General features: G+C 46.2%; 1 protein-coding gene across 1 annotated transcript in view; it reads left to right on the top strand.

The window, feature by feature from the left end:
* The first annotated feature begins 288 nt into the window (after positions 1-288).
* The window catches only part of EPHX2 (epoxide hydrolase 2), a 634,386-nt gene continuing 606,741 nt past the window's right edge, over positions 289-27,933 (top strand). The window contains exon 1 of the mRNA XM_069233731.1: positions 289-633. Coding sequence (XP_069089832.1) covers positions 521-633 — 113 coding nt within the window. The 5' untranslated portion in view covers positions 289-520. The remainder of the gene's footprint in view (positions 634-27,933) is intronic.

Below are 27,933 nucleotides of genomic sequence, written 5' to 3'. Positions count from 1 at the left end.
GTAGTAAAACGCCTCCGTATTCTAGTGCCTCCTGTATTGAGGCGTTAATGATGTGTTATTCTATCGCCTGCTGCAACTTCGGCATTAAACCATTGGAAAGCATGCCCAGTACAGAGAGGCACCCGGTGCCCTCCAGAGTATAGCTCCTCTGCCAGAGCGGGAGGTCAGCTCCCCCTGGCAAATGCCCACGTGACCCATCTCAGTCGCGGTGCCCATCATCACAGCCCGAGACCGCCCACACAGCCTCGGCTTTTCTGCCCCGCCCATCCTACCCATCCCGCCCCCGTCGGGTTCACTGGCCCTGCCCCCGTCACTAGTCCCGCCACTAACTCTGGCGAACTGATGTACCACTGATTCTCGTACTTTGGCCACTCTTCCTGCCCATGTGTGTCTGTCTTTTCAACCCCTCCCTTGCTCCTGTGGGCCCGCCCTTGTGCCCTGGCCCCCACCCCTCTCAGCGCTTCACTGCATCCGAGTGTGTACACTGCACTTTACTCCTGCAAGCGCCCTGCACTGCGCAATGGCCGCTCTCAAGAGGGGGGCCGTTGTCTTTGATCTGGGAGGGGTGCTGATGCTGCGCCCCCGGTTGTCTGTCGCCACACAGAGCGAGGAGCAGGCCCTGGGCCGGTTCAGGTAAGGTCGGGAGCGGATTATTGCAACACGCCAAAGGATTAATGGATGAATGCCAAAGTGCCTTTAATGGAATATCGCATTATTGGCACTGTCATCTCTAGTACTGCTATAGAAATCCTTGGTGACTTGTCATGAATGTGACAGGTAGCCCCTGTCCTGACCCCACAGTGACATCAGCTACCCTCTCCCCCCCCCACCCAACGAATGCACTTTTCCCCGAATATCTGGTACTGCTGATCAGGGGCGTAGGAGACACAAAATTTCTGGTGGGGACAGGGACAACCTTGAGGTGGGCCTCCTGCACAAAGCTTGCACCCAGAAGGGTTGCCGTGGGGGGGGGGGGGGGGTAATGGAGGGGGGGAGGCAGTCACTTCCAGTCGAGTCCTGTGAGACCGGCAATTCCCTGTCTGCTGGCCCCTTGGCTGCCCATTAGGCAGCGACAAGCTCTGTGCTGCAGTTCGCCTGTGTAAAGTCCTAAGAGGCCTGTACTGCCTGCTGGGCGCAGTGCTTCCTGCCAATTCCTGTGCTGCCTGCCATGCACTGTGCTGCCTGTTGGGAGCTTTCTTTCTAGTCAGGCTATGTCAGTCTCTGCCCCCCCCCCCTGCCTGCCTGTGAAGGCCAGTAAGGCCTATGATTGCTGCTAGGTCCTTGTCTGACTGTCAAGTGGCAGTCTCTGTGCTGCCGCCTTCCTGTGCTGTCTGACAGGGCCGGCCTTAGTGCTGGTGGCGCCCTGTGCAACATTGTTTGTTGGCACCCCCCAGTGACCACCTCTGCCACGGATTCCCTCACTACTATCCATCACCACTCTCTCTCAGATGCATTTCATTAGTTTTATAGCACCACTCATACTGGGAAATATCCCTTACAACGCAATCAATGCAATGCAATGCATTGACCTTGCTGCCATTACCACAAATATGGGGCTAGCATGGATGCCTTTACCACACATGTCTTTACCATGCATATGCGTGGTTACAGCATAGAGAGCGGTCTAGCTGTCCGGGTGGAACAGGAAGAAGCAGAGGAGAGAGAGGTAAGTAGGGCTGTGGCCGGGTTTAGGGTGGGAGGTCGGGTTCATTTTTAGGACAGGGTAGGGTCGGGGTAGTTTTTAGGACATGGTGGGGTAGGTTTTAGGGTTCTGGGGGGCAGGGGCATCAAGGTAGTTTTTAGCGCAGTTCAGGGTAGGTTTTAGGGTTCAGAGTGGGGGCGGGTAGTTTTTAGGACAGGGCAGGGTTACTTTTAGGGCTCAGGGTGGGGGGGTTAGGGCTCAGGGCAGGGGCAGTTTTAACTGATTGGGCAGGGTGGAGTATGGTATCAGGGGTAAGAGGGCAGGGTGGGGAGAATTTACCACGCATGTTTCTTTACCAAACATTCTTTTACAGCGAAATTCGTTGTAAAGGCATGAGTAGTAAAGACACGGTCGTTGTTGAGACCGCGATGTTAAGGCATGCATGATATACGCATGTGTTGTTCCATCATTCAGCCCTCACACCAGTCTAGGGTGTCAAAGCACTTTACATCACACAGATATTACGCAAAGACAATCATCATATATGTGTAAATCAGTGTATATGAAATGTTACATAAGACAGAGGACGACAAGGTGTAGGTGTCATAGGTCATCCATACTGGTAGCAGGTATAGTTTAAGAGTGGTTTATCTGGGGAAGCGCAAACTCAGAATTTAAAACATAACACCATGGTTGGGGGCTTTCTTTAATAATAAGAATTGATTTGCCCTCAAATTAACTTGTTTTGCAACATTAACTTAATGAAAAAGTGGGGGGAAATCATAACGCTCTAATCTATACCTTGATGTTTGCATGCAGCTCTTTGATAAGTTCATTGCTCACTGTTCTATATTCAGTTTTAATTTATAAATTGCAGGGGACAAAAAAGGAGCTCTCTGATGTAGGAAGCTGGCCTGGTATGTGGTGAGTACCTATGGTATTATCACCTTATACCAGGTCCAGGTATCACCTTATTAGTGAAGAGTAGGCAGTGTCTAGAAGCCAGGGCTCTCTAGAGGTAGCTGCGGATGAGCAGCCAAGACTTACCTAGGAGACATGCAAAGCTTATGCAATACCACTGTAGTCACACAGCACTTACATACATGAAAGAAACACGTGTTATGAAAATAAAGGTTCCTTATTACAGTAACACAAACACGAAAACACTAGATAGGCAATACTCCCAATAGGATGTAAGTAGCACACTATCATATGTACAGCAGCAATCAGAAGTTGGCACAAAAAGCAATAGAAAATAGTGAAAAGCAATAGGCAATACTGAAGGCCTAGGGGGACCAGACCATATACTAAAAAAGTGGAATGCGAAAGCTGGGTCCCCACGCTGGGAAGTTGAATCTGTAGAGGGGAGCTGCAGGAACTAAGAAACCCCAAAGGTAAGTACCAGAGTGCCCTCCAGTGACCAGGAGAAAAGAGGTAAGTTACTGGTTTTTCCCCAACCCACCAAAAGGAGGTCAGAGAAGGATATTGCAAAACGCAGGCAAGACTGCAAGAAGCTAGAGGTGGATCCTGGAAGAGGAAGACTTGGAAAAGAAGGGGACCAAGTCCAGTTTACGTAGGAGTGTCCGGTCGTGGCAGGAGCCACTACCCACCCATCTGTGGATGCAGGAGTTGCTCGGCCGGGAGATGAAGACGGTCAGCAGTGCAGCACTGGAGCAGAGGAAGCGTTCCTAGGTGATGCAGTCGACGTCCCATGCGGGATGAAGAATTGCAGTCAGTCTGTGGTGTGGAAAACCAACCAGCAAGCCTTGGCAAAGGCAAATGTCGCAGTAGGACAAAAGTGGAGCTGCCGGGGACCAGCAAGGTCCAGGGGGACTTAACCCATGGAGGGGAGTCCCAGGTGACCCTCAGCAAGGCAGAGAGTCTGGAGAAGGAGAGGCAGCCCCCACAGAAGACCTACAGGCAATGAGCCCAGGAGCTGCAGAGAGGCCCACGCAGCACACCTGAAGAGAGGTCCCATGTCGCAGGCGAAGCACGTTGAGGGCTGTGCTTCACAGAGAAGAGTGCTGGGGACTGGGGCTACATGGAGCCTGAAGATCCCTTGGAGGAGATAACAACAGGCCTTGGTAGCTGCAAGAGACGCGGTGCATGGGGGTACTGTCCTGCTTGGGAAGGCAAGGACCTACCTACTCCAAAGTTGGACAGCTGGTAGAGAGGACCAAGGAGACCACTCCAGACTATCACCCCCTGATGCAGGATCCACGCAGCTCAGGAGCAGAGGAGATCCACGCAGCCGGTCGTTGTTGCAGTTGGTGCCTGCAGATGCAGGTAAGTGACTCCTTCACTCCAAGGAATTTTCCTTCTTTCTTCTCATGCAGACTGAAGACTTGCTGCCCTCAGAGGAAGCACAGCCGGGCTAATGTTGCAGTTGCTGGAAGGAGCCGGAGAAACAATGCTGCAGGGTGAAGTCACTGCTGGAGCTGCAGATTGTAGGTTCCTGTGAAGTCCAGTTGCGGTTCCAGTGGCCAGAAGTCAAAGTAAACGTTGAAGAGGAGTCCTGCTGGAATCTTGCACATTGAATCTGAGGACCCACTCAGGAGAGGCAAACCCTAAATAGCCCAGAAAGGGGGATTGGTCACCTAGCAGGGTGACCACCTAGGAGGGGGCTGTGACGTCACCTGGCTGACCTGGCCACTCAGATGCTCACAGAGGCCTCTGCCCACCTTGGATTCAAGATGGCAGAATCAAGTGGCCACCTGGAGGAGCTCCAGGCACCACCCCTGGGGTGGTGATGGACAGGGGAGTGGTTACACCCATTTCCATTGTCCAGTTTCGCACCAGAGTAGGGGCTGAGGTCCCTGAACTGGTACAGACTGGTTTATGCAGGGAGGGCCCTTCAGAGCATACCATTAGCTTGGCGAGGGTACCCCTCCCAACCCTTGTAACACCTATTTCCAAATGGAGAGGGTGTTGCCTCCCTCTTCCAAAGGAAATCCTTTGTTCTGCCTTCCTGGGCATGAGCTGCTCAAGCAGCAGAAGGAGGGCAGAAATCTGTCTGAGGGGTGGCAGCAGCGTGGGCTGCCTGGAAAACCCTAGAAAGCTGCTAGGAGCAATGCTGGGGATCCTCTAAGGAGCCCCCAAAGTGCATGGAATCATACAAACAATACTGACAATAGGATTGGGGTATGATTCTGACATGTTTGTTACCAAACATGCCCAGGTTCGGAGTTACCATTATGTAGCTGGACAGAGGGAGTAACCTATGTCCAGTACACTCGTAAAATGGCATCCCCGCACTCACGAGGTCCAGGAAAATGGAGCTGGAGTTCGTGGGGGCACCTCTGCTCCTCCAGAGGTGCCCTCACACACAGGTACTTGCACCCTGCCCTCTGGCTAGGAGGGCCTGCCATAGAGGTGACTTAGAGTGACCTGGTGCAGTGACCTGAAGTGAAAGGGTGCATGCACCTTTTCACGCAGGCTGCAATGGCAGGCCTCCAGACATGGTTTACATGGGCTCCTATGGGTGGCATAATACATGCTGCAGCCCATGGGGAACCCCTGATCCCCCAATGCCCTGGGTACCATATACTAGGGACTTATAAGGGGCACCAGTACGCCAAATGTGGGGTGTGTGTGGTCCAAACAACCAAATTTAATGGGAGAGAGCACTGGGGTCCTGGTTAGCAGGATCCCAGTGAACACAGTCAAAAGTGGGGTAACCATGCCAAAAAGAGGGTACTTTCCTGCATCTGACAAAAGCAGTAACCCACTGACCTATTCACATTATATAGACTTTGTGATCTGCATGTAGACGTTCTTTGTAGCAGGCATAGTAACCCTGTACGTTATGATGAGTCAAAACTCCGACTAGACAAAACTTCAATCTCTCTTCAGGAAGACCATTAATCACCGGAATTATCTTGAGATTTTTATTGTTGCCTGAAAACTGTTGATGGCAAGGAACACCCAGCAGGTGCTTTTAAAGTCAGAATATACGTGCAATCACAGCACCCCCATCCTAAGTCAGCACCCAGTGCAGCGGCACCAGTTGCATCGCCCTAGAGCCGGCCCTGCTGCCTTACCTAGCCCTGTCCATCTCTCAGGCCATCTGGTTCTTCCTGGGACACGTGCTGTGTGCTCGTCTCACTGCCGTCTATCCAGCAGTGCCAGGCACTGTACCACCACAGCCTGTGAAGTCCTGCAAAGCCTGTGAGCTGCCCCAGTGCTGGCTTCCATCCACAGGCCATTGGCAGGAAATGAGATTTACACACAGCCCTTGGCCCTTAGAGCGGGCTTTCACAAATACCAGGAAGGCTGAGGGAGAGACAGGGGACCGAAATGTTGGGGAGGCAGGATGTCAACTTAGGGGACAATAATTAGCTCTGGGGCAGGCAAGCTGGAGACAGAGGAGAGAAGAGAGTGAGAGAGAGGTGACAGAAACGGGTGCCCTAACAAACATTGCTGCACAGGGTGCCACCAGTGCGCTAAAGCCTGCCCGGCTTATATCTCACAGTAACTCAACAACACTGTTTTTAGAAAGGGAGATACTCTGCAACACAGCACTGGATTTAAAAAGAAAGGGAGTTACTTGGCAATACTTTATTTAATTACCCAAACCTCTTTACCTTCTCAAATCTTGCTGCTGTCTTCAGGGTTCGATTTTCAAGGGAAGGGTAGGGCTCAGGAGGGACGGGATGCAGACAGCAATCAACAAAGGGCCTCTCTTCTCCCTTTGTTCTCAGAAGTGCAGACTGCAGGCAGCTGTGGGGCAAGGTGAGAAGGAATCCCTTGTGTGCTGCAGCACAACAAGAGGGCAGAGGGCAAGTGTCCTGGAGGCAGGTCACAGGTCAAGTGCAGGGCCAGTATAGGTAGCGCTTTCACGCGGCACTAATGGCCCTGCGAATTACAGAACAGAAGGTAAAATTCTTCTGTCCCCTCGTCCCCCCCACCCTTGTCCCCCCCACTCCAAAATCTGGGGGGGACATATCCCCCACATCCCCCACACTTCCTACGCCCATGCTGCTGACCCTAAAGACGAAGGAGCTACATGTTCCAGTGTCATCTTTGAACAACAGAGCTATCCCTGTGTTTTTAACCAGCATCAGGTTGCTTTCGGGAAGTTGCAGTTTTCATATTACCTTTTTAATTATGGACTCAAAGATTCGAGCATTCAAAGTGTTGTGAGGTACAAAGCCAGAAGTAGCTGATTGTGTTATGGATCAAAGTGGGTCAACTGGCAAAAAAAATATAGAGAGTGACATCAGCACACGTCATCTGGGTGTTTAGCCCTGACTCCTTAAACTGGCATGGCCTGTCACCAGCGAAACACTCTGAAACTAAAACTCCCAGAATGCAAAGGGACATAGGTTTAACGTTCAGGGGTGGCTAAAAGTGTCTTGAATGTCATGCACACACATGTAAATGTGTTTACATCTAATATTCAGGGATGATGCTGTGTGTTTTTAATATTGCACACAGCAGCAGCTCACTAACATTACTGCAAATAATCTCTGTATCACACTTCCTTTTCTTATATGTAAAGTCCAGGTTTGATCTAGAAGAAATCTTTTTTACGGATGTTGCATGAAACATAAACACAAAATTTATCTGCAAAATGTCCGTAATAGACTCTCACACATCACCCACATTAAAACTAAACTAAAGGAACACAGTATGTAAAACAATCTTGTTGGAAAATGGCCCACTCCGAGGGGTCAAACCAAACTTTTTGCCTTCTTCCTCATCTTTTTCTGACCTTTTTTTGGCTGGTTTTTAGAACTCTGCACACTTTACTACTTCTGACCAGTGCTAAAGTGCATATGCTCTCTCCCTAAACATGGTAACAGTAGCTCATACCCAATTGGCATATTTAATTTAATGCCAAGTCAGAGTGGCAGTGAAACTGCACACACAGGCCTGGAAATGACAGGCCTGAGACATAGTTAAGGGACTGCTTATGTGGGTGGAACAATCAGTGCTGCAGGCCCGCAGGCAAACATTTTTGATTTTTGTTGGAGTTTGACCATATTTCTTGTCCTTTTTGTGTAAAGATTTAAAAGTACTTGCCAAACCTCAATTTCCCCTTTTCATACATGTAAGTTACCCCTAAGGTAGGTCCTTGGTAACCCGTAGGGCAGGGTGCTATGTAAGTGAAAGGCGGGCCATGTGCTTATAAGTTTTACATGTCCTGGTAGTGAAAAACTCCCAAAGTTGTTTTTCACTTCTGTGAAGCCTGCTCATCTCATTGGCCATCATTAGAACTTTCCTTTCCTTCTATGCTTTTAAGTGGTAATTTCTGATCTGGGAGGAATAGACTTGTCATTGTTGGTGTGGTTGGAATGGTAGTAAGAAATCCTATCTACTGGTGAAGTTGGATTTTACATTACTATTTCAGAAAATGCCACTTTTAGAAAGTAGGCATTTATCTGCAACTACTGCCATCTGTGTCTGACAGCTTGTCTCTAATCCAGGTCTGGTCTGTGTTGGTTGACAGCTCCTCTTGTGCATTCCATTCAGACAGCCCTAAACGCAGGACACTCTGCTGCATCTGCATTCATCTGCATACAGATGGGTTTCCCTAGGCAGGAAAGATGGAGGGGCTCTCTCTTACACTTCAAAAGCCAGTGGCCTGCCCTCACACACAGGACTGATAATTCTATGTGATTTTGCTTAACAAAAATTCAGCAGTGGCCTACAGTATGCACCTAGGACATTGGGTGCTTACCAGCTGTGCAATGCCCCAAGACTGACCCATCCAGGTGCCACATAGTAAGATTCTTCAGACCTGCCAACCTGAGAATAATTTTCACAGGTGTGAGCGTACAGAGAACAGATTGAGGCCACGGGCACTGACCCTTTAGAGGGCCTTATGATATTAGAAAGTTGTCAGGGCACAAGTCCTAAAAAAAGAAGTGGTGAAGACTAACCAAGTTAGGCAGAATGCAAGTGACATCACGACCTGTGACATCACAAGTGGCACCACAGGAAGTGACATCACAGGAAATGACATCGCAAGCAATTACTTTACAGGAAGAGACCTCAGACAAAGAGACATCAATATATATGCAGACAATCCTGATTTAGGTGGAAGACTCATGCTTTTGTAAGCTACACATAAAACAATGTTGCCTTTTGTCAGCGTAAAGATTCCTTCACCCAAGGATTGAACAAACTAACTCAGCTGCCACCCTATTCAACCAGGCATAATATTGCATATGGATCACATTTCCATGTAGATGTGATTGCTTTAGCTGCCTGAGTTGAGACCACTCTCCTATGTGAAGTATGCTTAGTCAGCCTTACCCAGCACTTAATGTGACTGTTGTGGGCACATGCACTCATTTTAGGAGGTTGGGGCTCATTTTTCACCAACAGACCGTGACCCAAAGGAAGACAGAAATGAAAGAAAGGAGAGAGAGAAATAGGAAAACAATGATGAAACGAGGGTGACTAAAGAACCTGCAAGAATAAGCAAGAGTAGGGTAGTGGAAAAAAAAAGGTTGTGGCAACCTTGACATTCAGCAATTGGACCTTAAGAAAAAGTTTAAGGCTCTGCATTTATGTTTTTATGCAAATTACATGCTGCCCCAAAAAGGTCTCCTCCATGTTTTGCAGTAGACATCTCTCATGTTCTTATAGTTGCCATAACTATATCTAAGCCACCCTCACATTCACCAGTGCAACCTGACAACTCACCCTGAAATCAGTACAACTAGAACACCCACACAAAGAATGGTCCATACATTTTAAAGTAAGAGAAATCAGCACTACATTAAAATAAGCGCAAGCCACCCAGTATTGTCACAGTGCCCTTTCCTCGGAATCTGCACGCTGCTGAACAAAAGGCCCACCTCCCGGCGTCACCAACTCAGAAGGCTATTATAGCACAGAGTTATGATGAAGCCAGACGGGGGGAAGGGACTTAGGGTAGGGAACTGCAGGGAGAGAGATCTGAAATGAAACGGTTAGAACAAATATGCATATACCCATTCATAACAGTATAAACTCACCAATAGACTCTTGAATAAAGGCGTCTCCTCCGTGGTATCAGGTTGAGACCCTTTGTGAATTGGGCGTAGCCCATTCGTTGAATCATGGAACAAGAACAAACTGCAACCTTTGAACCTAGAGATGGTAAGAGCTTTGGACTATGGTCATACTCTGAATATCAATCATGTAACAATTATGCATTAATAACATAAACGTTTGATCTCAGCCTAGAAATTCTCAAAGACTTAAATATGTATCTCACATATTATGCTTCCCAAAAAACAATGAAACTATAATTTGCTTATCTCCAAAACGTTTTCACATTTACTACTAAGGCCTGAAAGTTTTACTCATTGAACTGGAAGCGCTTTGTTTGTTGGGCAGAAGCGCCTTGTTTGTTGTTCATGAAGTGCTCTGATCATCATACATGAAGCGCTTTGTTCATTTTGCCAGAGAGCGCTTATACTTGCTTTGGTTGAAACGCTCGTTGTGCTAAGAGGCGCTTTACTCATGTGGCCTGAAGCGTTTTGATCCTCGTGCCAAGACCGCTTTACTCATGTGGCCTGAAACACTTTGATTGTCGTTCCAAGGGCGCTTTGCTCTTGTGACCTGAAGCGCTTTGCTCGTTGTGCTAAGGGGGCGCTTTACTCATGTGGCATGAAGCGCTTTGACCGTCGTGCCACGGTCGCTTTACTCGTGTGGCCTGAAACACTTTTGATTGTCGCGCCGAGGGCGCTTTACTCGTGTGGCCTGAAGCGCCTTTGATTGTCTTGCCAAGGGTGCTTTACTCATGTGGACTGAAGCGCTTTGATTATCGTGCCAAGGGCGCTTTACACGTGTGGCCTGAAGCGCTTTGCTCATTGTGCTATGGGGCGCTTTACTCATGTGGTTTGAATCGCTTTGATCGTCGCACCGAGGCTGCTTTACTCGTTTGGCCTGAAGCGCTTTTATCGTCGTGCAAGGGGGCACTTTACTTTTGGAAGTAACAACTCCCTTCAAGATTGGGCTCATCAAGACCTTACCGCTACGAGTACGACCTACTCGTATCTGAATTCACCATGGAAACAAGGATAGTCCGATTTGCTGTCAATCTGCCATGCAGGAAATCTGCTCTTCTTCAGAGGAACCCCCACGAGGTCTGACTGCATCGAAGTCTTGAAAATAGTGAGCAATGTGCTTGGGTGGGGCTTGGCTTTATAGGCCTGCCACACCCCAAGATGGCCGCTGCCTCTAGAAACCTGGGAATTGTAGTCCATTCATAGAATAGCACTGAAAAGTACATCTTGTCCACCAATGTCCTGACCCTGCAGCTACATCAGCTTTACCACAGGGCAGGCGACGCTGATAACCACTTCTAGAACAAGAGGGGATGACAAGTGGTGCGCATGAAGCGCCGCAAATACGCGCAGCGGAGTTTCGGGCGGGACCTGGACCGCGCACAGCCTTATTCCTGACAAGTATCCACAGATGAGACAGACATGGTGACAAAGACAACTCACAAGAAAAAAGGCACATGCAATTAATTCTAGTCCCAACTAGTACTTTTAAGAAAACATTGGCCTCCAGAAGGAAATATTGCTAGTTTGCATAGAAAAACTTCCCAAGTGGAGATATGTAGAAACAGCGCAAGGCACCACAAACTATGGCCAGTAGTCAAAATCTACACGAGACTACGCTCACTAATAAAAAGAAAAAAAGGCATATCCTAGGCATGTTATACTACCAAAAGGGTGCACTGGAAACAGTCTACTTGACCTATTTGTTTACAGTAATGCTGACCTGTGAGCTCACCTATTCACTGTAACTGAAGGAGCCAGCCCTACGGAAGCACACATGATCTTTCATGATCTGAGTTACATCAGTCTCCCAGACCTAAGAGCATCATAACAACAAAGATACCTTCTCTTATTGCGATATAATGCAGTACATCGCAAACTTTGCAGCATCGCTGCAGTAGGTAGATGTCAGAAGGGCAAAAAAAAGATGACCTGTACCCTGGCAATGCAACAACTTGGCAAACTTTAATTAAAATCTGAAAAGCTGAGCACGGTTATGGAATAAGTTGTGCCCTCCAAGTCGTTCCACAACACGGGTGCTCCACTCCTTTGGTTAACAGTTTTCGAAAAACCCAAATATTACAGGAATAGCATTCAGAAATATGGGAGGGGCACTCCGTAAACAATAGCACAACTCGCACCTTGTCCAAGAAGCTAAATGCTCCCTATGTGAAGTCCAAGCCAATTAAACAAAACTTCAAATAGACAGGTACTCATTCATAGTCACAGTGATATTCTTTATGTCTTTCTTGTAATATAGACAGCAATCACAGCTGCAATGTGAATGACAAACACAGCCAGCGCATTTCCTCTTAAAGACAATGGGACTTCTTCAGGGCAGATGAAAAACATATAAAACACTATAAACAAAAATTAAAATCCCATTCACTGCAAGTGTATAGAAAACACCTAATTTTTTTTTAATGCATTGCTTAAAACATGCTACCTACACACTATAACAATTCAAAAATAAACCATCCTAGGACACATAAACTTACTGGGTTTGGCCATAATTAGAAGTAAGACATGCACCAATAAATTGGTCACCCAATATAACATCAGCACCCTTTTTCCCAACATCATAATTAACATGATAATTAAGTGCCAACTTATTGCGTCAAAATACATGGATGGTTAGATGTGAACGTCCAAGCACCACCAATGTAAAGCCTGCCTGAAGCAAGGTAACACAAGGCAGGGCAATGTGCTGCCTGAGTTAGTTTTTTTTCTTTACAAAGGCACACAAATGGGTTTTGTGTGGTATTGTAAAATCCAAAATAGATTTTACATCAGAGTTGTGCCAGAAAAGTGACACAACCCAGAGGCGAAATCTAGGTTTCAAGTTATACAATAAGTATGACCCCCCTTAGCATCACTCTTGCACAACGCAACATGGCACAAGAGTGAAGGAAATGAAAATTGAGATTTATGAAGCCACGCAAGGCCACCCTGTGTGGCTTCATAAATCTCGAGTAATGAAACATAGCACAAATCACTGCTTTGCATTACTCAGCGCCTGGGAGGTGTTTCCGTGGGTGTTCCGACACAACATCCATGGATTTTGACACACTCCTAGATTTACAAGAACAGGTAAACCTGGGAATGCACCAAATAGAAATGCCTCCCCAGGAGAGGAGTAATGAGGAAAATATCTTTATTTCTCCTCATTTTTTCTGCTTTCTATGGATGCTGCATTCTGCAGTGCTCATAGACAGAGGAACAATTCTCTCAGGATTGCTTTTGTGCAGGAAGGTGCCCCTTCGCTGCACTGCGTGACTATCCACATAAATAAGCCCCTTATTTTTTTTAAACTCTGCTAAAAAAATTAGGCATCAAGGAGAAATGTTACATTAAATCTGTTCTGCTTAGTTGGTTGCAAAGTCTGAATCTAAAAATATCTTATGGTGTTAAGGCACCTGCTGCAGAGATAGTAGCATGGCCAGTAAATCTGAGGGAATAGTAATAATGGTGAGATAACACTAGTGGTTAATGCATTTGCTGGAAAGATCTGTGTTTTGTCTAGTCCCAGTTTTGACTTAAAGTAGAATAGAGGATTAATGCATCTCCTGCAAAGCACGTCATGTAAAATGCAGATGGCATATTTTTATTTTATGTACAGAGGTAAATGGGTTACTGCTTTTAACACAGAGATCCTTTGGTTACTTGCAATTGCATTGTAATCCTTCTAATATAGCACAGTGAGCTACGAATGATGATATGTGACTCCTACACCTTGTAACCCTTACTGCCTTTCCAAACATATCCTGCACATTGATTTACAAACTTGTATGATTTGTGGTCAATGTAACGTGAATGTGTGATGTAAAGGGCTCTGACACCCTGCATTGGGATAAATAGCGCTATAAATGGAATACAAAATAGTCATATTTAAATTGTTATTTTGTCTTAATACAGGGACAGACCAAACCAGCTGACACTCTTAAAGTGCATGCATATGTCATATAAACAGGGACTGAGCAAAGTCAAATACGTGTCTCTCTTAAGTAAGTGTGAAGTGCTAACAAGCTGTGTACTTTTGTTTCCCTTTTGCTACATTTACATCTAGGCGTTAGGCTCCATATAGCTCCCAAGCAGGTTACTCAAACAAAAGGAGGCATGATGGCCCCTTAAATTAAGCCTTTGTTATGGGCCCAGCTGGAGTTTGAAATAAGAAAACCCCTTCTTTGTGTGCTTGTTGTTCGGATCACAAGCAGACAACGTGAGGGCTCTGCTGAATCTGTCCAGGTGTTTAAAAATTACACCAGGACAATTTCAATATATTTTAAAGTGGGTTCACCTTCTTGGCAGGGTGGATGCCATCGCCCTCTGGAAATAGCAAGTGGATTCTGTACATCTGCGTGTACCCCGACTTGTGCCGTGAAAGTAGTTTTCATCACACAATAGTTTTTAGTATTATACAATCCAATTTGCAGATCTGGGTGACCAGATTTTGGAAACTAAAAAACGCGACATTTCACAAAAATTAAAAAAAGACTACAATTTTACACCAATCAAGGGGGAGAGAACGACATCGCTCATCACCAAAGAAACAGACAAACAAGGCGCTAAGGGAGTAAATTAACTGCAAGTTTTAAACCCAGATGCATGTCTGATAATTAATTAGATTGCAGATAAGCTTCTAGCTAGTCCTCTTTGGGACACAAAATAAACCTGCCTCCCTCTGTTTGCAGCAACCCTCGCTGAAAACTGGGACATGAGTGACATTTGCCCAAACCTGCCGGTAACATTGGCCAAAAATCGAAACTGTCCTGGCAAATGTGGGAAGCCTGGTCACCCTATCCAGATCATGATTCTCCCACTTTGTGGGTGTTACCCCTTCCTCTACCCCATGCCCTGTTCATGCCTGTGTGACCCTAGGGAATAGAGTCCACCCCCTTTACATCAACCCACCACACAGTCGCATGAATTAGGCTCAGGTGCAGCTAATGGTCCCCACATGTTTAAATGCATAATCAGTCAATTTGATCTTATCTCTGTACTGTTTGTGTGCTGAATCAGTCTCAAGTCCTTTGCACTCAAATCATCGCATTGCATTTTCGCCTGAACCTACAACACTTGTTCCTTGAATCCTTCATGACTGAAGAAACAAGTTGAGCAATCTTGCATCTAAGGCTTGTGTGGCCAAACGGCATTCTTTGTGTTTTTAGCAGTTGTGGCTGTTGTCGGTGCTGATGCAGGTGGATCCTATAGCAAGGCAGTTGCAAACTTCTTCTGGGTCAATGCAGACAAATCCCACTGCAAAGTAGTTGCTCCCCACTTTAGGGTTGATGCAGACAAATCATCCTGCAAAGGTAGCAGAAACCCTCTTCTTAGACTGTGTGTGTGTGTTCTGGGTGGTTCCAGGCTCTGTAGGCCAGTCATCTCTCCCTTAGAAACCTCTTCTGGCATTCGTGGCAGCAGTCCTGAATTGACCGCCAGAAGACCGCACCGCGGTCAAATGACCGCGGCGGTCATTCTGACTTTCCCGCTGGGCGGGCGGGTGACCGCCAAAAGGCCGCCCGCCCACCCAGCGGGAAAGCCGGCTCCGAATGGAGCCGGCAGGGTTGCTGGTGGGCGACGGGTGCAGTGGCACCCGTCGCGATTTTCAGTGTCTGCTAGGCAGACACTGAAAATCATTATGGGGCCCTGTTAGGGGGCCCCACGACACCCGTTCCCGCCATCCTGTTCCTGGCGGTTTTTACCGCCAGGACCAGAATGGCGGGACAGGGGTCGGAATCCCCATGGCGGTGCTGCGAGCAGCGCCGCCATGGAGGATTCTTTGGGGCAGGGGTAAACTGGCGGGAAAACGCCGGTTGCCCTTTTCTGACCGCGGCTTTACCGCCACGGTCAGAATTGCCCATTAAGCACCGCCAGCCTGTTGGCGGTGCTTCCGCGGCACTCTGCCCTGCCGGTTTTCAACCGCCAGGGTCAGAATGACCGCCTATGTCTGTTGTGTGTATTTACTTAGAACTGGGTTGATGACTTTTGTGACTCATACATGTGAATAACAAACAATACAAGTCAAAATCTTGAGTGTCAATGGCATAATTAGCGTATTGCTTTCCAGTATCACACTTCTACACAATATCCCAGTATTTTTTAAATTATCACAGAGAAGTTCATGGTGGGCATGTGCAAAATGGATGAGCAGAATGTTATCGGTATCAGAAGTATACAATACCCACAGGTGGTGTGTTGGTCACACAACCTTCCAAACCTTGGGAGTAGGCCTGTAGGCCCATATTTGCGATTTCTGTTTGCATTTCCCAAATTGCGAACTCCTAACTGGAATTCGCAATTTTGGAAATGCAAAACCCAAGGGTGCTGGGGGCCTAACGCCCCCTCCGCTGCACCCCCCAAAAAAGTTTTTTTGGACATGTAAGGCGCACACATGCCAAAGGGGCATGTGTGCATTACATGTCAATTTTAAAAATGCATTTTTAAAATGTGCACATGGTTACCACCAAGTTTTACTTGGTGGTAATTGCGATTCCTTAATGCCCAATTGGAATTGCTTGATACATGTGGTTTAGAAATCGTAAATAAGGATTCCTTATTTAGAGAATCGCAATTTGCGATCCTCTAAACGGGCTCGCAAATTTAAGGAATCGCTATTTTAGCGATTCCTTAAATTTGCGTTGCGAATGCCTTTCATAAATACTGAAAGGCGTTTTTGCATTCGCAAACGGGCATTCGCACCGTTTGCGAATGCAAAAAGGCTTGATACATCTGGCCCTAGGATTCATATTTCATTTGCTTTCATCTTGTGATGTAAACTTTACCTCCAGCATCTGCCGGTGCTGGGCCCTCAAGATCCAGGTAACTTCAGCAGTTGTGACAAAAAACAAAGGTTTACGTTCCCTGTGAAGTCGCACAACTTGTTTTCCCATGTTATCTTCTGATTTCAAGAAATGATGTATACAAATACACACTTTCCCTTTGAAAATACTTGCACGCATCACCATCATTTTTCCCCACAGTGACGTCTGGTATTGGACATCTTTTGAGTTTTGTTTACTGCAAGGCAGAGCACTGATGTTGCCACATTTGGGGTCCTCTGCGGCAGGGCACTCTCATGGTCGACAGGTCATTACATTTATCCGGATACTCCAAAGTTCTAAATACTGCCCATTTCTGATGAAATTAACTATTCACCAACTTTGACCTTGGGCACGAAGGAGACTGTAAAGAGAATTATCCTGGTGTGACATTCAATAAACTGTTGTTTAGATTTGTCAAACAACTTATGGAGCGAAAACGATTTTCTTTCTCAAAATATGATTTGCTTTTAAAACCCTGAGGCAGCTCGGTAGTCCATGACAAAATAAGTCTCACGCTCAAAATGTGTTTATGTTTTTTTGAACAGATGTGTGAATGACAAAAGAAATGCTGATGCCACTTGGAAACATTTTGGCGTATTTTGTGTAAACGTTTAACACCAATTTCCCTTTCATGTCTATGAGTTCCTCACCAAAATACTTTATTCGACACATTTCATGCCATAAAAGTCAGATAAAAACAGAACACATAAAATGTACGAGTTAAAATACTAAGAAAAAATATTAAAACAGTAAATAGATCTTAGAAAAGTTAAACCACAAAAATCCTCAAAACATTAGGTGCATACCTGTCTATGAGTTAAGGTTGTGAATATTGATGTATATTTTTTGTATTTGTGAACTTGCAGAGCGAATCTTTTATCTGTAAGGTGGGTGTCTACATATGCGTGGAATTTATAAACCTTCCTACAATATGCAGCACAGATTTTCAGTTTATTGAAAATTGCTTTGTTTTCTCTTGGCTACCTTTTTCCCAGAGGTGCTTCACTTGAATTTTCCAATTAATGAATTCCTCCAATGCAGATTCCCAGTAGCTTTGACCAAAGTCTCTCTCACTCAGGAGGTCCAGTGCTTTTGCTGGAAAGTAATTCACCCACTGAGAATTTCAAAAGCCTGTTATTTATATCCGGAAATTGTCTGATGCCACAATTTCATTAGGATTGCCCTTTTAGTATTTTAATGTGAACATAAACAAATTGTACCCATTAATAACCAGGGCCCTAGTGGGCTTCATGGCATATTAATCATGGCTATTCAGTGGGACGATTATCGGGGGACCTATGTATGCGAAGAGAGGAAGCCTTTGTTTGCCTTCCCTTTTCCAGCATGGCAAACCTCTAATTGTATTTTATCAGTTTTTTACAGAAGCTCCCACGGTGGTTATTTTGGTATGGTAAATTTTCTTTCCTTTGTTATAAAGTACTGTTACGTTAACTCCTATTTGAATGCATTGTTTTACTAAATGTATTTCAAATTTGAGTCCTGAATGGTGCAATTAATGTATTGGGTTGATCAGGACCCTGAAGCCTTGTCTGTCATTTTTCTTGCTCTGTCACTCTGTCGTCCATGATTTTTTCCTAATTATTGAAACTTTCTGACTTTTTTTTAGGTTGCACCAGTTCTAACACATGAGCTATACAAATCAATGTTTTAAAAAACTGTGCATCTTTAGTATTCATAATTCTTTGAACTACTGTTAGGCCAAGATAGTCCATGAAGGCACAGTACACAAGATCCACGTGCCGTTGTCTGGTTTTGGAGGTGGCACCACCGTGAGGGTGAGTTGGAGGCAGCTTGTTCAGGTCTGACTGGAAGCAAGCTCTTTACCTGTTTATGAGTTCAGTGCTACCTTCCTCCTGGAGGGACGGTGGTGGCAGAGTATCTGCCTCTCAGAACTTTGCTGCTGAATAGGAAAGTTAAGTACCTGGACCATCAAACCAAGTACTAAAATATATTTACCTTACTTTTTAAATGAAATGTGTTTTTCATTTAGGACTGGGATTCTTTGTCCTCCAGCAGGACCATGAACTATTCAGAGTAGTGGGGCGTAGGAAGGTGGAGTAAGCCTATATCAACAGATAAGCCTGGGTAAAGCAAGTACTACGTACGCCGCTCACTGCATACCAGAGTTGGACCACTCAAGAGATCCACAGATTTTGTCTCCAACTTTTGCATTAAAACTTTAATGTTAGTTTTATTAAATAAACCAAAAAACATGAATTACTATTTTGCGACAGTGGGCAGTGTTTTCAATCATCCTTCGAACCACAAGAAATGCATTAGTGGAACCACCACCTTCAAGTTTATTTTGTAACATTCTTGCAGCAAAGACAAGAAACATGGAAGTCCAGCTGGAATTCAGTAAATATGCAAAGACTTGGCTCCTCCCATACTAATGATGAAGATTTACATAACCCTTAGATAGAATCCCTTAGTATCTGTTGGAATTATTGGGTGACATAGGATCAGAGCCACCCAAAACTGGATCAGACTACATCCACAGCTATCCTTAACTCTCTTTCACCTCGCTTTGTTCATGATTGCTGTTAAATATCCACAGTGACGGAATAGAAGCAGTCCATGCAACACACTTACATCACTAAAACACTATGGCCCTCATAATGACCTTGGCGGGCGTGCCCGCCCGCCAAGATCTGACCGCCGTGCGGCCGCCAATGCAGCCGCACCCCGCCGCGGTCATTAGGAGATCCCAGCTGGGCCGGCGGGCGGAAACCTGGTTTCCGCCAGCCGGCCCAGCGGGGATCTCAGCTGCAACATAGGAGCCGGCTCCTAATGGAGCCGGCGGTGTTGCGGCCGTGCGACGGGTGCAGTTGCACCCGTCGCGCTTTTCACTGTCTGCATAGCAGACAGTGAAAAGCAGCATGGGGCCCTGTCAGGGGACCCCTGCACTGCCCATGCCAGTGGTTCAAACCACCAGAAAAAGGCTGGCGGTTGGGGACTCGTAATCCCCTGGGCAGCGCTGCTAGCAGCGCTGCCCAGGCGGATTATCATCGCCGGGACAAATGTGGCGGAATACCGCCGGCCCCGGCGGTGCGACTGTGGCGCTTCCGCCGCGGTCGTAATAGCCCAGGAAGCACCGCCAGCCTGTTGGCGGTGCTTCCGTCATTTTAGCCCTGGAGGTCTCGTACCGCCAGGGTCAAAATTACCACCTATGTCATAGGCCACACTACATTCATACACTTCTCTTTTCCCACACCCGTAAAGCCTTTTTAAGCCTAAGCCTTTTACCTAGCACTCTGTTTGATTCAATGTGTGCCAGGGACCAAAACCAGAACCACTATAACAGCACCACACTGGTCATCATGCCTGACATCAAAACACTTCCAACACAGGCTACACCAGTAACGCACACACTTTGAACCAAGCATGCCCACAGAATAGTATGCTATCCATCCACAAATGTGCCTTGGGCCTCATTAAGAGTATGGAGCACAATAGGAATGCAACTGCAACACATCCTTTGGGAAAAGGGCACCTTAGACGAGAAGAGAAAGCTGAAGAGAGGAAGGAAGTAGCCCCTCCATTTCAACAGAAGATCATTTTGTGCGCCTAAGCTACCAGTAACCCATGCCCTCAGATACAATAACATTGTGCATACAGATATACTTTTGAGCACAATAGGCTTGGCCTCCACTTGGTGTGTAGAATCTTGTGTACCACCAGAATATTTGTAAATATTATGGTGCCAAAATATTGTGGCTTAAGTACAAACAACCAAAATATAATGAAGGTAAAAGTACGAATGTGGAGTATTATGTGGTTTAGGGGTTAATGGCCGCCACCATGTAATACTATCACAATACTGTAGGAGGCTGGCCTGGCTTATAGTGGATACCTTGTGGTACTTACACCTTGTGCCAGGTCCAGTTATCCCTTATTAGTATATTAGTAGTGTTCTAGCAGCTTAGGCTGATAAGGTAGCTATAGCAGAGCAGCTTAGGCTGAACTAGGAGACATGCAAAGCTCCTACTATACCACTTATATCATATAGCACTATATCATAAGAAACACAATACTCAGAATTACTAAAAATAAAGGTACTTTATTTTAGTGACAATATGCCAAAAGTATCTCAGAGGATATACTTCCTTAGGAGGTAAGTAAAATACACAAAATATACACACAAACCAAAATCAGGTAAGTAAACAGTTAGAAAAGTAGTGCAAACACTGTAGAACACAATAGAATGCAATAGGAGACAATAGGCCTAGGAGCAACACAAACCATATACTCCAAAAGTGGAATGCGAACCACGAGTGGACCCCAGGCCTAGTGTAGTGTGTAGTGGGTCGCTGGGAGTGTAAGAAAACACTAAGGGTGTCCAAGATACCCCACCCCAAGACCCTGAAAAGTAGGAGTAAAGTTACCCTACTACCCCAGAAAGACAGTAAAGTCGAGATAGGGGATTCTGCAAAGGCAACAACTGACTGCAAAGCCCTGAAGACAGATTCCTGGACCTGAGAACCTGTAAAGGAAGGGAACCAGGTCCAAGAGTCACGCAAGTGTCCAGGGGGTGCGGGAGCCCACTAAACCCGGGATGAAGGAGCAAAAGGGCTGCCTCCGGGTGGAAGAAGCCAAAGATTCTGCAACAACGGAAGGTGCCAGGAACTTCTCCTTTGGTCAGAAGATGTCTCAAGGCGTGCTGGAGGATGCAGAGTTGTTTCCACACAGAAAGACCGCAAACTAGCCTTGCTAGCTGCAAGAGTCGCGGTTGAAGATAATGGGTGCTGCCCGGGCCCAGGAAGGACCAGGAGGTCGCCCCTTGGAGGAGGAGACAGAGGGAGCGCTCAGCAATAGAGAGAGCCCACGCAGAAGCAGGCAGCACCCACAGAAGCACTTGAACAGGCGTTCAGGAAATTGAGCACAGCGGTCGTCTCGACACAACAAAAGAGGGTCCCACGAAGTCGGTGGTCAACTCAGTGAGTTGAGCAATGCAGGACGGAGTGCTGGGGACGTGGGCTGTGCTGTGCACGAAGGAATCCTTGCAAAAGTGCACAGAAGCCCTAGCAGCTGCAGATCACGCAGTACACAGGATTACTGTCTGGCGTGGGGCGGCAAGGACTTACCTCCACCAAATTTGGACAGAAGGACCACTGGACTGTCGGGGTCACTTGGATCCAGCTTCTGTGTTCCAGGGACCATGCTCGTCAAGATGAGAGGGGACCCAGAGGACCGGTGATGCAGAAGTTTGGTGCCTGCATTAACAGGGGGAAGATTCCGTCGACCCACTGGAGATTTCTTCTTGGCTTCCAGTGCAGGGTGAAGGCAGACAGCCCTCAGAGCATGCACCACCAGGAAACAGTCGAGAAAGCCGTCAGGATTGTGCGCTACAATGTTGCTGGTAGTCGTCTTGCTACTTTATTGCAGTTTTGCAGGCGTCCTGGAGCAGTCAGCGGTCGATCCTTGGCAGAAGTCGAAGAGAGAGATGCAGAGGAACTCTGGTGAGCTCTTGCGTTCGTTATCTGAAGAGAAACCCAGAGGAGATACCCTAAATAGCCCTCAGAGGAGGATCGGCTACCTAACCAGGTAAGAGCCTATAAGGAGGGGTCTCTGACGTCACCTGCTGGCGCTGGCCACTCAGAGGTCTCCATTGTGCCCTCACACCTCTGCATTCAAGATGGCAGAGGTCTGGGACACACTGGAGGAGTTCTGGGCACCACCCCTGGGGTGGTGATGGACAGGGGAGTGGTCACTCCCCTTTCCTTTGTCCAGTTTCGCGCCAGAGCAGGGGCTGGGGGATCCCTGAACCGGTGTAGACTGGCTTATGCAAGGAGGGCACCATCTGTGCCCTTCAAAGCATTTCCAGAGGCTGGGGGAGGCTACTCCTCCCCAGCCCTTAACACCTATTTCCAAAGGGAGAGGGTGTAACACCTGTCTATGAGGAAATCCTTTGTTCTGCCTTCCTGGGACTGGGCTGCCCAGACCCCAGGAGGGCAGAAACCTGTCTGAGGGTTGGCAGCAGCGGTAGCTGCTGAGAAAACCCCAGAGAGCTAGTTTGGCAGTACCCAGGGGTCCATGTTGGAGCCCCGGGGATGCATGGGATTGGCACCCCAATACCAGATTTGGCTTGGGGGGACAATTTGATGATCTTAGACATGTTACATGGCCATGTTCGGAGTTACCATTGTGAAGCTACATATAGGTATTGACCTATATGTAGTTCACTCATGTAATGGTGTCCCCGCACTCACAAAATCTGGGGAAATTGCCCTGAACAATGTGTGGGCACCTTGGCTTAGTAACTTTGCACCTAACCTTCACCAAGTGAGGGTTAGACATATAGGTGACTTATAAGTTACTTAAGTGCAGTGTAAAATGGCTGTGAAATAACATGGACGTTATTTCACTCAGGCTGCAGTGGCAGTCCTGTGTAAGAATTGTCTGAGCACACTATGGGTGGCAAAAGAAATGCTGCAGCCCATAGGGATCTCCTGGAACCCCAATACCCTGGGTACCTAGGTACCATATACTAGGGAATTATAAGGGTGTTCCACTGTGCCAATTAGAATTGGTGAAAATGGTCACTAGCCTGTAGTGATAATTTTAAAAGCGGAGATAGCATAAACACTGAGGTTCTGGTTAGCAGAGCTTCAGTGATACAGTTAGGCACCACACAGGGAACACATATAGGCCACAAACTATGAGCACTGGGATCCTGGCTAGCAGGATCCCAGTGACACAGGCAAAAACAAACTGACACACAAGTAAAAATGGGGGTAACATGCCAGGCAAGATGGTACTTTCCTACAAATACAATATCCCAAAGATGATCCTTAGATTCACACTAATAAATCTTTAGCTCAGTCCTCATAGAGTGGCTAGGAGTAGTCAGGCTTTTACTAGAGGAACATGTGTTAAGCATTTCAGAGTATCAACATGAACAATAAGTAACTGACATGACTTGAAAGAAATCCAACACCAATTTAAAATAATAGCACTTATTATTAATCCTAATTTAGACACTAAAACGAACAAAATTGAATCAGTACAGCTGGAGTTCTAGATTTTAGAAGAAAAATTAAATCTAAGAAAAAACTGGCATTTAAACCTTAGGTTGAAGTCAATGGAGAAAACCACTTGTCACAAAAGACCACTTAGAGGTCAAGTTGCTTGGAACCCTTGCAGGATTAAGGTTGTGCGAGTTCTAGGACCAGAGTCCAGGTGCAGAGTTGTCCTGGCTGTCCATGGTGCTGAGTGGGACTCGAGCTGGCACTGATTTTACCACTTACACAACGATGCAATAAACAAGATGCAAAAACACAGCTGGGTTGTCGTTGTTGGATGCAGGCTACACGGTATGCCCTGTAGATGCAGCCTCAAGTGTGGGGAAGAGTTACTGGACTGGCTACCAACAAGCCTTGGAAGCGGTAAAAGTGACAAAAAGCTTTGGGAACTACACTCGGTCTGGGGTAGTGAAGTAGCGGCCTGAAACTTGGGGGCAGGTGAGACTACATTTCCCAGAAGACACTGGACCACCTGGATTTGGGCGATCCCACAGAGGGGAGGGGCCGATGGCAGTGAATCTTCGGATCCTGCAAGTGTTTTTACCTGCAGTTTGCAGGGGACTAGTGCTACTAGTCCAAGCAAGACTGAGGTTGCTTCTGGTGTCCACAGGGGTCCCTCTGGTCGGGAATGCCAAGTTTGAGCCAACGACAAGGGTCATTCACGCAGTTCCCAGTCTGTTGCCTCAGGGACAGAGTATCCCTATTTTCCTTTGTTGCAGTGGGCAAAGTCCGGCCCCTTGGCCCTTTTTCGAAATCAGTTGTTCAGACGTGAGGTTCTGGTGTCAGGGGTGTTCCTTGGATTTAGGGGAGTTAGGTGTTGGAGTCTTGTGGCCAATGGGCAGTTAGCTCCTACAGCTAATCCGTCTGTGAGGTGACCACATCTGGTGGGGTGGGTCACATTTTGCTGCCTAGAACCCTTTATTTTGCCACTCCTAAGATGTCAGAAATCAAAATTTAGTGCGCAGACCGGGCTGCTCACCCTAGAGATGCGGTCAGCCTGTTGGGGGTGTGCCCTACCCTGCATATCTAATTTCCCATCAGACCACAAACAAATGTGCCTTGGGGCAGGGCGAGGGCTGTTCCCTCCTCTGTGGGACAGCACAGATGGCTATCGGTGGTGAAGCATTTGAAGCTCACCGCCCTGAAGTGCCTCTTCACTAGCCCGGTCCTTCCTGCCTCATCCTTTGTCTTGGACTCCTGGGAGTGTCCACACTACCTGGCAGGAGGTCAGAACCCTGTCTTGGTGGCAGAAAGCGTGGGCTGACCAGCCAGAGCACAAAGAAGTTAGGGCAAACTGGTGGGTGATCTCTAATTGGCCACCTGAGTAAATGCAGCCATCCCTGACACTAGATTCATGCCAGGGGAGAGAAGGCATGTTGTTTGACACCAGACTCTGCATATCTAGGCGGTACCATGATGGAGCTAGCAACTCTGGTCTGCCCGGTGCAAGTCCCATGTTATCCTATGTACTGGCTATTACTTACAGTGTACGTTTATGGGAAGAGACTATAGAGACATTAGCTTGTGCTTACATGTCTGCATCTTCAATATAATGCTCCCTGCATCCTGGACTGCAGAGGCCTTCCTTAGGGGTGTCTGACATATATGCAAGGTAGTGTATTGGGTCGTGCCACTTGTGGTGAGGGCACTGTCTAACTCGAGCAGTTTGCACTGCTCCTGCAGTCTTCAATGGCACGCCTGCTATCCGTAGTTTGTTTGGGTCACCTAGGGTGGCACAAACATGTGCTGCAGCTCTGGGGACACCTTTACCACCTATGCCCTTGGTACCCTTTACTAGGGACTTATAAGGGTGTAAAGTCTTTGCCAATCACAGAATTACCAATTTGATAAATCAGTTTTAGGAGACAGCACACGCACTGGGGCCTGGTTAACAGGCTCCAGTGCACTAACAGAGTCATAAACATCAGCACTGGGGGCAAAAAGCGGGCGATGACCATACTCAAAGGGGCACTTTCCTACAGTGTGTGTGTGTGTGTATATATATATATATATATATGTATATCGGTAGGTATAGAATTAATATATTTAATTCCACTTATGTACATTGATAGTACATATATCTTCCAAATACATAGATGTGAAGTTAGGAATAATGAATCTATACTTGCAGATATGCACTGAAATTTAGGCTATTTTAGTTCTTGATACTTAAATCACAATATTTGTCCACACAATATTTTTGTACTACAAGTCTTGAGGATCCAACTAACAGCTCCCTCACAATTCACTCTTGTCATATCTGTCTGTTTCTCAATCATGGATAGTGAGAGTTGCAAAAAGAAAATGAGAAACTAAAACTGATGAGAATGTAGTAAGTGAATCCCTCACTAATGCAACTGTAAAATGAAAAAGTTTAGAATTATAGAACGATACTCTTCTCATCTTATAATGGTAGGTTTGTGAACAGTCTTCCTGAAAACCTTTGCTCTTTCCTACAAATGTGATGTCACCCTGGTGTTGTATATGGTATTATCAATAAAGTCATGCAATGGCATGCAGAATCAATTAGGGAACAATTTGGTGAAGGTGTGACAGTCAAAGCAGTACATTTTGAGGAATGTATGTGGATGTTTTGCGATTGCCTGGTCGCAAATAGCTCGAGTTGAACACTAAGAAGACTGAGATAATGATCAAGGGAGCAAGCTGGGTTTCATGGTAAGGATTTTGGCCTTCTACGCCCAATACAAAGTTACAGAAATAAAAAGAAATCAGTATGAGATTAACTGCATTTGTGTCTTAACCTAGGCCAGTACACTTATAAATTGATGTTTGTTTAATCTTAGACTATTTTGCTGCACACTGCCCTACCCCACACTGGAGGACATTGCTATTATTGGACCCAAACTTCATTCTGGCACCTCCCTACGTTGGCGCTTTGCTAAGAGTCTTTTACAGTGGCTACAGGCAATGTAGAAGGTATCTGTTTGCCTGCTTTGAGACACTCACAAGTTGGGCTCAAATTCTTCTCAGCTGATCTCCAGGTTAGTTGTTGGTTGTCTTCTGTGCAAAATTCACAGGGCTGTCTATGGAATGTTTGGTGTACGATGAGCATTTCCACTCTCCTTCAGATCAAAACAGATTGTGGCCAAGTGGGATCAGCCCTTTCTGCCTTCTGAAGGTCCCACACTTTGAAAAACAGATGCTGTTTGACCAGGCTTTTTCTCCGCTGCATCCTTGGGGCATCATTCATTACTCCCTAGTGCTCCCTCCTAATTTGTTGATGTTCTACAAATGCCTCAAGAACTTGTTGTTGAACAAAGTCTTTACATTTTTGGGTACTTGAGAACTTCCTAAATGCCATGCATAGTATAATAATATAAATGCATACAGCACATTGGTTAGCAGCAATATTCGGCTATCTTAACCTTCGAGCGATGTGCTGTTTTTCTCAATATGAGAGGCTATTGTTCACCTACCCCCTTCTCACTGAATTTACCCTACTAGTATGGCCTTTTGATGATCAATAATGTGCAAATAGACAGCTTTTCTTTGAAAATTGTGGCAGATTTTTTTCAGTTATTGTGGATTTATCCACTGTTGGCCATTATCTGGGTGTTTATTGTGTAAATCGCAAGATTTTGATGCGCGAAAACTGCTGAATTTATTTTCTATTCCCAGATGCTTATCCATTTACTAAATAACTGCTATTCCATTCTATTTCTAAGTGTATCTCGTAAAACATTTGAAGGCAGATATACTAACAATTGATTCACAAAAAGTGGTCGCAAATTGTGCACTGAATTTGTGCTTATTGATTCTGATTTTGCGTACTGACCTATTTACTAACTGGTCAGTTTCACAAATTCCCTTTCTGAGGGAGTCTCAATCAGACATACCTCACAAATGTTGTTGAGGGACGTTGCAAATTGCAACTCACTCCAGTTGGAGACTATCGCTGGGATAGTAGTCTGCTGTGGTCAGCAGATCACCACGCCTGTGATCGCCTTTTAGAAAAGTAAGCTTTTTTTTTTTTTTTTTTAAATGCAGCCTGTTTTTATTAAAGGAAATGGGGATGTGTTTAAAAAGAAACAATTTATTTATGAATGAATTACCACCACCTATGAAGTGTCGGGAACATGTCGATTGCAGTCACAAACCATTGACACTTCTTTCTCTGAATCACAGTTGGAAAGGGATCCCATAACCACACTTCTTCCAAAATTCAGTATACATTGCTAAACCAATTTTGTGATTCAGAAAGCCTTTACCAAATCGCACAATGGGTACACTGAATACCGAAAATCCATATTGTGGTCACAGAGCATCTGAATTAGGAATCATTGGGTTTGAGACTGCAGAATGGGTTCGTACAAGTGGCCCCAAATGTCTTCCAAAATATTTCCAAAGTCCATCTGAATGGAAAACAAATAGATAGAAGTGTGTCTGCTCTGATTTCATTACCA

Source organism: Pleurodeles waltl, chromosome 5 (genome assembly GCF_031143425.1).
Source record: "Pleurodeles waltl isolate 20211129_DDA chromosome 5, aPleWal1.hap1.20221129, whole genome shotgun sequence".
Lineage (NCBI taxonomy): Eukaryota > Metazoa > Chordata > Amphibia > Caudata > Salamandridae > Pleurodeles > Pleurodeles waltl.
The sequence above is the reverse complement of the archived record's forward strand: the minus strand, read 5'-3'. Positions and strand labels throughout refer to the sequence as shown.